This window comes from Pelophylax lessonae (assembly GCF_965119305.1).
Source record: "Pelophylax lessonae genome assembly, chromosome: 4".
Taxonomy (NCBI): Eukaryota; Metazoa; Chordata; class Amphibia; order Anura; family Ranidae; genus Pelophylax; species Pelophylax lessonae.
Window position 1 is genome coordinate 578,909,715 of NC_138771.1, and position 12,161 is coordinate 578,921,875.

At 42.0% G+C, this 12,161-nt stretch overlaps 1 protein-coding gene across 1 annotated transcript in view; it reads right to left on the bottom strand.

Annotated features, from left to right (window-relative positions):
- The window catches only part of LOC309554830 (uncharacterized protein), a 69,101-nt gene that overhangs the window by 32,417 nt on the left and 24,523 nt on the right, over nt 1-12,161 (bottom strand). Inside the window, exons 9-10 of the mRNA XM_082256548.1 lie at nt 7,463-7,540; nt 223-276 (exon numbers count right to left, since the gene is read on the bottom strand). Of these exons, the coding sequence (XP_082112674.1) occupies nt 223-276; nt 7,463-7,540 (132 nt within the window). The remainder of the gene's footprint in view (nt 1-222; nt 277-7,462; nt 7,541-12,161) is intronic.

The following is a 12,161-nucleotide window of genomic DNA, read 5'->3' on the forward strand; positions in this document are numbered from 1 at the left end:
GGTGTTACCCCTTCCCTGTGCTATCCAAAATTTTAAAAAAATGTTGGCTGTGGTTACACTTAAAAAATGTACCTGTTCCAACTAACATACAAATTCAACTTAAGAACAAACCTACCGTCCCTATCTTGTTTGTAACCCGGGGACCGCCTGTATCAGAAAGAACACAGGCATGGTATTTTTCAAAGCAGCTATAAAAATGGCTTACTGTCTCTTAGGACTTACCTGCAAATCTTTTAATAGACAGGATTTCTTTTTCAAGGCTGTTTATTTTGTTTCCTGAAAAAAAAAAAAAAAAAAACATCTTATAATCAGATTATCACATTACCATAAAAAGATATTTCAGTTCTGTCCAGCCTCAAATTTTACTTGACGTAGCTCACTCCCCACCCCAGCAAAAAGAACGTGCATCACAACTGGCAGAATTTATTATTTATTCAAACCGCAATTCCTGTCTTGTTGTTTGAGAATATAAACTGTATATACTGTATATATAGTAGGGATCGACCGATTATCGGGGGATATATTGAGGGCCGATATTGACTTTTGCCGATATATCTGTATCGGCCCCGGAAATGGCCGATATTGTCGGTATTCCAAATATTGCTCATGTAAGGGTAAAATGATGTCACATAGCATAATTCCGTTTACAAATGTTATTGAATATGCCACTCACATATGTACAAATTAAAGATATAAGCAATTCCACATCAGCAGATCTGCTGGCAGATCGGTATCTCTCACCCACTTGCCTTAAGTGATACCCGGGTGATACCGCTCTGTTCGGCATCCACTCAATACTGCTCCGTCTCTCACCCGCTCCATCTCCCACCCACCCGATACCGATCCGTCTCTCACCCACTTGCCGTAAGTGACATCCGGGTTATACCGCTCCGTCCGGCATACGATGACGATCTCGGAGGTCACGTGGTCATGCCGGGCGTGACCAGGCACGTGACCCCTGAGATCGTATGCCGGACAGAGCAGTATCACCCGGGTGTCACTTACGGCAAGTGGGTGAGAGACGGATCGGTATCAAGTGGGTGGGAGATGGAGCGGGTGAGAGACGGAGCAGTATTGAGACAAGCCCTGCAAAAATATGGCTGGCAGGTCCACCGTTCAAAAGTTTGCATGTCTCACTGAGTCAAAGCTAAACAACAAAAACATGCCTACACAGCTTAGTCCTGGGGCTTTTTGTAGCTAAGCGTGCATGACTTGGCCCAGAATATAGGAATGATAGGGACATAACTTCTGTTTCAGATTCAGGTCTGGCTTGTTTTGGGAAGATGTAGAACAAGACAAATTTTTATCTTGGTTGGACAACAAAAAATATTAGGCCTTTTGTATGAAGATTGTTAGAAATAAACACAAATCTCCAATCACTTGGAGTTAAATTTAACCACTTGCCGACTGCTCACTAGAGCTCTACTGCAGCAAAGTGGCTCGTTATCGTCTGGCGACGTAGACCTACGTCGCCAGACACTCCCCTTCCTCGGCGACGCGCGCTCCGCCGGAGGCTCGCTCCCACTGTATTCAGTCACAGCGGGAGTCGGGCCAGGGGAGGAGCAGCGGCGATCGCCGCTGCTCTTCCCCGATCGTCGGGGAATCGAGTGTGGAGATCCGCCTGCTTGTGTAAACACAAGCGCTCGGATCTCCTAAGTGACAGGCAGGGTCAGATTGCAGGGTTCAGCATAGCTGAACCTGCGATCTGTCCCTGTGTCACTCAGTCACCTCCCCCCACACACGTTAGTAAGCACCAGGCATACATTAACCCCTCCCTCTCCAATAAAATTAACCCCTTCCCTGTCAGTGTCATTTTTACAGTAACAGTGCATATATATAGCACTGATTACTGCAGTAATGCCACTGGTACCCCCAAAAGTGTCAAAAATGTCAGTCAAGGGTCCGATCTGTCCGCCGCAATGTCGCAGTCCCACAAAAAAAATCGCAGATCGCCGCCATTACTCGTTAAAAAAAAAACACCAAAAATGACAGAAATCTTTCCCTTAGTTAGTAAACGCAATAACTTTTGCGCAAACCAATCAAAATACGCTTATTGTATTTTTTTTTACCAAACATAGGTAGCAGAAAACAAATTGGCCAAAAATTTTAAAAAATGTTGATTTTTACATTTTTTGGGGGGGGGGGAATTTCATATAAAAAAATGTGAAAAATATTGTTATTTTTTCAAAATTTACGCTATTTATTTGTTTATAGCGCAAAAAGTAAAAATCGCACAGGTGATCAAATACCACCAAAAGAAAGCTCTGTTTGTGGGGGAAAAAAGGACGTAAATTGCGTTTGGGTACGGCGTCGCACGACCGCACAATTGTCAGTTAAATTCACACAGTGCCGAATCGCAAAAAGTGGCCTGGACGTAAGACAGCAAAATCCTCCGGTGGTAAAGTGGTTAAGCCAGAGTTTTAATCCAAAAGATAATAAAATTTATACAAGACTATAAGCAATTTGTATGAGCATCACCATTTTATCTCCAGCCCTTTAAAAAAAACATAAGGCCTACTGTACATGCTGTTTATGTACCAGATTAGACTCTGAAGCAAGGAGTGTAAAAAATTGTATTAATTTGCTTACCAAAAGTTTGATTCACTCGTCTCAGGTTTTCAGCCCCGATATCCCTTTCTATCCTGGCTGTTGCCTCGATTTTAGACACTATAAAATCACAAGTTCACAAACCTTAAAAATGCTAGATAGTCATATTAATTCTTAAGGCCTGAGAAACATGGACACATGTTCACCGAGCCCAGATACAGTGACGATGTCATACTGAAGGGTTCATGTAATGACATCCTAATGCTTTGTTCCTCCATTTTTTTTCTTTTTACTTTTGCACTCGACTTGCTTTTGCAAGCATTTGGAAAGCAAATTTAAAGATAACGCAAGGAAAAGGAAGTCAGAAGCAAGTCAAAAACAATTTAGAAATACACAAACACCTGAAAGCATGCTACATTGAATTACTTTGGAGTCTGGTGTTCTTGTATGTACACAAATCAGATTTGCATTTTCTAACTTTTTAAGTTATCTTCTTATATATTGATGTAGCATCCTACTGGTTAGGCTACTAGATACATTTAGTTTTTGGCTTCTTCTGTAGTCTGAAGAGCAGTGATTCTTTAGTCTGGTCTGTTCAGGGCTTCGCATGCTTGGAGTTTGACTGCTTTCTCCTGCATCTAGAAGAAGTTTCTGGAGGTTAGGGAGGAATAATTCAAATGGCCAGCCTGAATATTGAGCAGGGTCTAGTCAATCCCTGGGGAGGTATGTCCAGATAGTGGCTAGGGTGCTGTTAAATAGTCTGGAACCCTGAGGAGGTTGTCTTTTCCCTCCTGAAGGAATGGATATGTGAGCTGAGGAGGGGGTGCTTCTTGCTCTGGAGCACTTTGGACTGGATGCTGGACTACTCTACAAGAGGCGGCTCCTATGGACTGATTTATTCCAGGATTCTATGTTTAGAGCCTCTTTTCCTGTGCCAAAGCTACTGTTCTTCATGGTCCTCAGCTATGAACCTGTACATTATTCCAGTTTAGCTGTACCAGTTTTAATGCTACTTCAGGATCCTGTGAGTAGAGCCTTTTTTCCTGTGGACTACTTAATGGTCCCCAGCCATGAACCTGTAGACTGTTTCAGTCTGCCTTAATTTGTGCTAAAGCTACTTTATGATCCCCAGCTGAGAACTTGTAGACTGTTTCAGTCTGCCTTTATGTGTGCTAAAGCTACTTCATGGTCCCAAGCCATGAACCTGTGGCCTGTTCTCATCTACTTACACTTTTGCTATTGTTATTGAGTGAGAAGTGTTCTCTGCTAGCAATACCTCCCATTTTGGAGGATCCCACATGACCCCAAACCCCTTCTGTTACCAGTTCTACAAGCAAATACTCTTTAAAAAGACATCCCCTGGACTGTTCAATAAGGCAGATTTATTGAACCCCCCCCCCCCCACCCCGCTAGAACACATTGATCAGCAGCCGTAGCTGTTGGCTTCAACAACTGATCAGATGCTAGCTTTCCAGCATACTCCATCAACAGAAGCCAGTTGTGAGGCCAGCTTCTGTTGGGCAAGGAGCTCTAAAGTTGGGCCTTGTCCTGCAGGACTGACCATTTTTTGACATTTTTCGGCACGTGTGTATCCAGAAACATGGCATGTCAGTACATGAGCATGCAGCCAAACCTCCAGAGTGCACCGCCAATTAAATTTGTTTTTACTCTGACAAGGTCTCTTTAAGGAATAAACAACTGCATTATATGGTGTTTTTGTATATCTGCCTAGGTTTTGGCTTTGACTTTTATATAAAACCAAAATAGTGCAGCGCTAACAAATATGGTATAACCATACAGTGTATATAATAAGTAGAGTTGAATACACAAAAAATTGATAAGAGATAAGTGTAATCAAATCAGTGAAAATATGATTAAACGAATGAACACAAATCAAAAAAGTCCATAAGTGATCCAATAACAAAAAAGCACAAGTCCCAGAAAGGTGATGTCAGAGCGGGAGGCTTGAATCCCAAGATAAGGTAGGAATACACCCGTGATAGTACAGTCAAAGTGGCAGCTTACCAGAAGCTGAGGCCTCCAACTTAATGGAACGGCCACACACGCTTAGATGTAGGACCCAGTGTAACACATCTTACAGGAACCAGGAAATCAAGAATGCTCTGCTACACCATGTGTGGCTTATGGACTCCAAGGATGATATCACATGTGTATGGAGGGAAATGAGAGGCACATAGCGTAATCCCATTAAAAACACATAAGACGTTTATTAACAGATTGCACTTACAATGAGCCAACTTGGAGCAGGCACATCAAAAAGACAAGGCAGACCGCGGCGTCCCGAGTGTGTAAGTCAAAAAGCCGGCATCTAGGGGGCGTGACAGCTGTGCATCCGGTACCGCCCGACCGGTTTTGTCATACGTGACGTCGTATATCTAACCCCACCTGCACTATGGTGAATAATGACAAATTTACACACACCTCTCTCAAAAATGCTTCCCTATTTAATCCCCCAGGGAAGATGTCATCATCTGTTCAGGTATTCAGGGACCTTGTCTTAAATTACATCGAACAGATAAAAATAAAAAAACCTCCTACTAACAATGCCCTGCATAAAGGCCTACAGACATTGTGTGAACACAAGGACATAGTCATCCGTCCGGCTGACAAGGGTGGGGGCATTGTCGTTATGGACAAGGATGACTATGTCCTTGAGATGAACAACATTCTGGGAGATAGGGATACTTATAAAATCCTGAATGGCAATCCCACTTTTAAATTTAAAGGGGATTTACAACTCCTTGTGGATAAAGCACATAATGATGGTATTTTAACTACTAAAGAAAAAACTTTTTTAGTTCCATTAGCCCCCCGGTTACCAGTCATTTACTTTCTCCCGAAAGTACATAAAAACCCAATAAAGCCACCGGGACGCCCTATAATAAGCGGGATTGATTCCCTATGTTCCCGCGTTGGAAAATACATTTATGAGTTCCTTCAGCCACTAGTGGTTCAAATGCCTTCTTACTTTAAAGATACTACCCACGTTCTTAACATTTTAAATAATGTGACGTGGAGAGAGGGTTGTATCATGGGTACAGCGGACGTCACATCCCTGTACACCATTATCCCTCACCAACAGGGATTAGAAGCGGCCAAATATTATCTAGATAGGAACAGCGATCTAGAGAGGGAACAAAAATGTTTTATTTTGGACATACTTAATTTTGCTATGACCCACAATTTTTTTTGGTTCAACGGGGTATATTATTTACAATACCGCGGTGTGGCCATGGGAGCCAAATTTGCTCCCAGTCTGGCCAATCTCTTCATGGCCAAGTGGAAGGAGGATGTCATCTATGGGGACCGACCGCCACGGCTCATTCTGTGGCGGAGGTATATAGATGACATCCTCCTCCTATGGGATGGTGACCAGGCTTCTCTTGATTCCTTCATGTCAAACTTAAATATGAATGACAGAGGAATCAGGTTGGATTGCAGTAGTAGTACAACACAGATCAACTTTCTTGACCTTACCATTAAGGCAGATGAATCACCTCTACATTTTTCAAAAAAACTGACCGTAATGGTTTTATCCCTACGGACAGCTGCCACCACAGTTCATGACTTGGCCCAGAATATAGGAATGATAGGGACATAACTTCTGTTTCAGATTCAGGTCTGGCTTGTTTTGGGAAGATGTAGAACAAGACAAATTTTTATCTTGGTTGGACAACAAAAAATATTAGGCCTTTTGTATGAAAATTGTTAGAAATAAACACAAATCTCCAATCACTTGGAATTAAATTTAACCACTTGCCGACTGCTCACTAGAGCTCTACTGCAGCAAAGTGGACCTACGTCGCCAGACACTCCCCTTCCTCGGCGACGCGCGCTCCGCCGGAGGCTCGCTCCTGCTGTATTCAGTCACAGCGGGAGTCGGGCCAGGGGAGGAGCAGCGGCGATCACCGCTGCTCTTCCCCGATCGTCGGGGAATCGAGTGTGGAGATCCGCCTGCTTGTGTAAACACAAGCGGGCGGATCTCCTAAGTGACAGGCAGGGTCAGATTGCAGGGTTCAGCATATAACCCTGCAATAACTCAGTCACCTCCCCCCACACACGTTAGTAAGCACCAGGCATACATTAACCCCTCCCTCTCCAATAAAATTAACCCCTTCCCTGTCAGTGTCATTTTTACAGTAACAGTGCATATATATAGCACTGATTACTGCAGTAATGTCACTGGTATCCCCAAAAGTGTCAAAAATGTCAGTCAAGGGTCCGATCTGTCCGCCGCAATGTCGCAGTCCCACAAAAAAAATCGCAGATCGCCACCATTACACCAAAAATGACAGAAATCTTTCCCTTAGTTAGTAAACGCAATAACTTTTGCGCAAACCAATCAAAATACGCTTATTGTGATTTTTTTTACCAAACATAGGTAGCAAAAAACAAATTGGCCAAAAATTTTAAAAAATGTTGATTTTTACATTTTTTTGGGGGGGGGGGGGGGATTTCATATAAAAAATGTGAAAAATATTGTTATTTTTTCAAAATTTACGCTATTTATTTGTTTATAGCGCAAAAAGTAAAAATCGCACAGGTGATCAAATACCACCAAAAGAAAGCTCTGTTTGTGGGAAAAAAAGGACGTAAATTGCGTTTGGGTACGGCGTCGCACGACCGCGCAATTGTCAGTTAAATTCACACAGTGCCGAATCGCAAAAAGTGGCCTGGACGTAAGACAGCAAAATCCTCCGGTGGTAAAGTGGTTAAGCCAGAGTTTTAATCCAAAAGATAATAAAATTTATACAAGACTATAAGCAATTTGTATGAGCATCACCATTTTATCTCAAGCCCTTTAAAAAAAACATAAGGCCTACTGTACATGCTGTTTATGTACCAGATTAGACTCTGAAGCAAGGAGTGTAAAAAATTGTATTAATTTGCTTACCAAAAGTTTGATTCACTCGTCTCAGGTTTTCAGCCCCGATATCCCTTTCTATCCTGGCTGTTGCCTCGATTTCAGACACTATAAAATCACAAGTTCACAAACCTTAAAAATGCTAGATAGTCATATTAATTCTTAAGGCCTGAGAAACATGGACACATGTTCATCGAGCCCAGATACAGTGACGATGTCATACTGAAGGGTTCATGTAATGACATCCTAATGCTTTGTTCCTCCATTTTTTTTCTTTTAACTTTTGCTCTCGACTTGCTTTTGCAAGCATTTGGAAAGCAAATTTAAAGATAACGCAAGGGAAAGGAAGTCAGCAGCAAGTCAAAAACAATTTAGAAATACACAAACACCTGAAAGCATGCTACATTGAATTACTTTGGAGTCTGGTGTTCTTGTATGTACACAAATCAGATTTGCATTTTCTAACTTTTTAAGTTATCTTCTTATATATTGATGTAGCATCCTACTGGTTAGGCTACTAGATACATTTAGTTTTTGGCTTCTTCTGTAGTCTGAAGAGCAGTGATTCTTTAGTCTGGTCTGTTCAGGGCTTCGCATGCTTGGAGTTTGACTGCTTTCTCCTGCATCTAGAAGAAGTTTCTGGAGGTTAGGGAGGAATAATTCAAATGGCCAGCCTGAATATTGAGCAGGGCCTAGTCAATCCCTGGGGAGGTATGTCCAGATAGTGGCTAGGGTGCTGTTAAATAGTCTGGAACCCTGAGGAGGTTGTCTTTTCCCTCCTGAAGGAATGGATATGTGAGCTGAGGAGGGGGTGCTTCTTGCTCTGGAGCACTTTGGACTGGATGCTGGACTACTCTACAAGAGGCGGCTCCTATGAACTGATTTATTCCAGGATTCTATGTTTAGAGCCTCTTTTCCTGTGCTAAAGCTACTGTTCTTCATGGTCCTCAGCTATGAACCTGTAGACTATTCCAGTTTAGCTGTACCAGTTTTAATGCTACTTCAGGATCCTGTGAGTAGAGCCTTTTTTCCTGTGGACTACTTAATGGTCCCCAGCCATGAACCTGTAGACTGTTTCAGTCTGCCTTTATTTGTGCTAAAGCTACTTTATGATCCCCAGCTGAGAACTTGTAGACTGTTCCTGTCTGCCTTTATGTGTGCTAAAGCTACTTCATGGTCCCAAGCCATGAACCTGTGGCCTGTTCTCATCTACTTACACTTTTGCTATTGTTATTGAGTGAGAAGTGTTCTCTGCTAGCAATACCTCCCATTTTGGAGGATCCCACATGACCCCAAATCCCTTCTGTTACCAGTTCTACAAGCAAATTCACTTTAAAAAGACATCCCCTAGACTGTTCAATAAGGCAGAGTTATTGAACCCCCCCACCCTGCTAGAACACATTGATCAGCAGCCGTAGCTGTTGGCTTCAACAACTGATCAGATGCTAGCTTTCCAGCATACTCCATCAACAGAAGCCAGTTGTGAGGCCAGCTTCTGTTGGGCAAGGAGCTCTAAAGTTGGGCCTTGTCCTGCAGGACTGACCATTTTTTGACATTTTTCGGCACGTGTGTATCCAGAAACATGGCATGTCAGTACATGAGCATGCAGCCAAACCTCCAGAGTGCACCGCCAATTAAATTTGTTTTTACCCTGACAAGGTCTCTTTAAGGAATAAACAACTGCATTATATGGTGTTTTTGTATATCTGCCTAGGTTTTGGCTTTGACTTTTATATAAAACCAAAATAGTGCAGCGCTAACAAATATGGTATAACCATACAGTGTACATAATAAGTAGAGTTGAATACACAAAAAATTGATAAGAGATAAGTGTAATCAAATCAGTAAAAATATGATTAAACGAATGAACACAAATCAAAAAAGTCCATAAGTGATCCAATAACAAAGCACAAGTCCCAGAAAGGTGATGTCAGAGCGGGAGGCTTGAATCCCAAGATAAGGTAGGAATACACCCGTGATAGTACAGTCAAAGTGGCAGCTTACCAGAAGCTGAGGCCTCCAACTTAATGGAACGGCCACACATGCTTAGATGTAGGACCCAGTGTAACACATCTTACAGGAACCAGGAAATCAAGAATGCTCTGCTACACCATGTGTGGCTTATGGACTCCAAGGATGATATCACATGTGTATGGAGGGAAATGAGAGGCACATAGCGTAATCCCATTAAAAACACATAAGACGTTTATTAACAGATTGCACTTACAATGAGCCGACTTGGAGCAGGCACATCAAAAAGACAAGGCAGACCGCGGCATCCCGCGTGTGTAAGTCAAAAAGCCGGCGTCTAGGGGGCGTGACAGCTGTGCATCCGGTACCCCCCGACCGGTTTTGTCATACGTGACGTCGTATATCTAACCCCACCTGCACTATGGTGAATAATGACAAATTTACACACACCTCTCTCAAAAATGCTTCCCTATTTAATCCCCCAGGGAAGATGTCATCATCTGTTCAGGTATTCAGGGACCTTGTCTTAAATTACATCGAACAGATAAAAATAAAAAAACCTCCTACTAACAATGCCCTGCATAAAGGCCTACAGACATTGTGTGAACACAAGGACATAGTCATCCGTCCGGCTGACAAGGGTGGGGGCATTTATCGTTATGGACAAGGATGACTATGTCCTTGAGATGAACAACATTCTGGGAGATAGGGATACTTATAAAATCCTGAATGGCATTCCCACTTTTAAATTTAAAGGGGATTTACAACTCCTTGTGGATAAAGCACATAATGATGGTATTTTAACTACTAAAGAAAAAACTTTTTTAGATCCATTAGCCCCCCGGTTACCAGTCATTTACTTTCTCCCGAAAGTACATAAAAACCCAATAAAGCCACCGGGACGCCCTATAATAAGCGGGATTGATTCCCTATGTTCCCGCGTTGGAAAATACATTGATGAGTTCCTTCAGCCACTAATGGTTCAAATGCCTTCTTACTTTAAAGATACTACCCACGTTCTTAACATTTTAAATAATGTGACGTGGAGAGAGGGTTGTATCATGGGTACAGCGGACGTCACATCCTTGTACACCATTATCCCTCACCAACAGGGATTAGAAGCGGCCAAATATTATCTAGATAGGAACAGCGATCTAGAGAGGGAACAAAAATGTTTTATTTTGGACATACTTAATTTTGCTATGACCCACAATTTTTTTTGGTTCAACGGGGTATATGATTTACAATACCGCGGTGTGGCCATGGGAGCCAAATTTGCTCCCAGTCTGGCCAATCTCTTCATGGCCAAGTGGAAGGAGGATGTCATCTATGGGGACCGACCGCCACAGCTCATTCTGTGGCGGAGGTATATAGATGACATCCTCCTCCTATGGGATGGTGACCAGGCTTCTCTTGATTCCTTCATGTCAAACTTAAATATGAATGACAGAGGAATCAGGTTGGATTGCAGTAGTAGTACAACACAGATCAACTTTCTCGACCTTACCATTAAGGCAGATGAATCACCTCTACGTTTTTCATAAAAACTGACCGTAATGGTTTTATCCCTACGGACAGCTGCCACCACAGTTCATGGCTAAAGGCTGTCCCTAAGGGACAGTTTATGAGTTTACGACGCAATTGTACGCATTTAGATGATTTTCTGACACAGGCAACAGAATTAAAAACCAGATTCCTTGACAAAGGTTATACACATGACACTTTAGACCAAACTATCAGGGAGGTTGCCAACTTAGAAAGACGAACCCTATTGGCTCCAAGCATCTGTCATAGTTCGAATGAAGGGTCCTTTAAAAATTGTTTTGTCACCTCCTTTTCTACACAACATCACGTGATTAAGAAAATTATTCGTAAACACTGGCCAGTGGTTAAAAATGATCGTATTTTGGGTCCAGCACTCCCTGAACAACCAAACATCATTTTTAGGGGAGCTCCTCCTTTGAGGAATCAAGTGGCCCAGAATGTGTTAGAAAACCCTGTTAGACCGTTATTTTTTACCGAATTTAAGGGCTTTTACCCGTGCAAAAAATGTAATATCTGCACTTTAAATTCCTTTAAAGGGAGGAAAATAGAAAAAATGTAATCCAACAGTACAGGAAGGGAATATTCCATCAATTCCTTTATCACATGCTCTACACCGAATGTTGTCTACATGCTCCAATGCAGTTGCGGCAAGCAGTATATTGGTCGTACCTTGCGCAACATGCAGATACGGATGGGGGAGCATGTGGCCAACATACGTAAGGGTTTCCCCGGTCACAGTGTTTCAAAACACTTTGATAGATGTCACCGGAGAAATCCTCAAAATACTTTGTTTGTTGCCTTCGACCGATATGTTCCTAACTGGCGGGGGTCAAACACTAAAAGAGAATTGTCCCGTGCCGAAACTCGGTGGATGTATATCCTTAAAACATATCTCCCCTACGGTTTAAATATCGAATGGGACATTAATTGTTTCATTAACAACAACTAATTATGACATCACAATTTATAGGTTGGTTTAATATGTATTTTTATCTGGTAACATATTTGGGGCTTTAATAAAAATTTATAAAAATTATTTTAATAATTTTATATTATATTTTACAATTTTATTCATATATTAACATGATGTATTTTATGTGATTTATGCATTGTTTTATCAGTTAGGGGAGTGTCACACATTCACCCTTCTGATGATTATCTGTAATCCTCATGTGTTAATTTATATTGGATTTATTCTCATTTATTTGGCCAC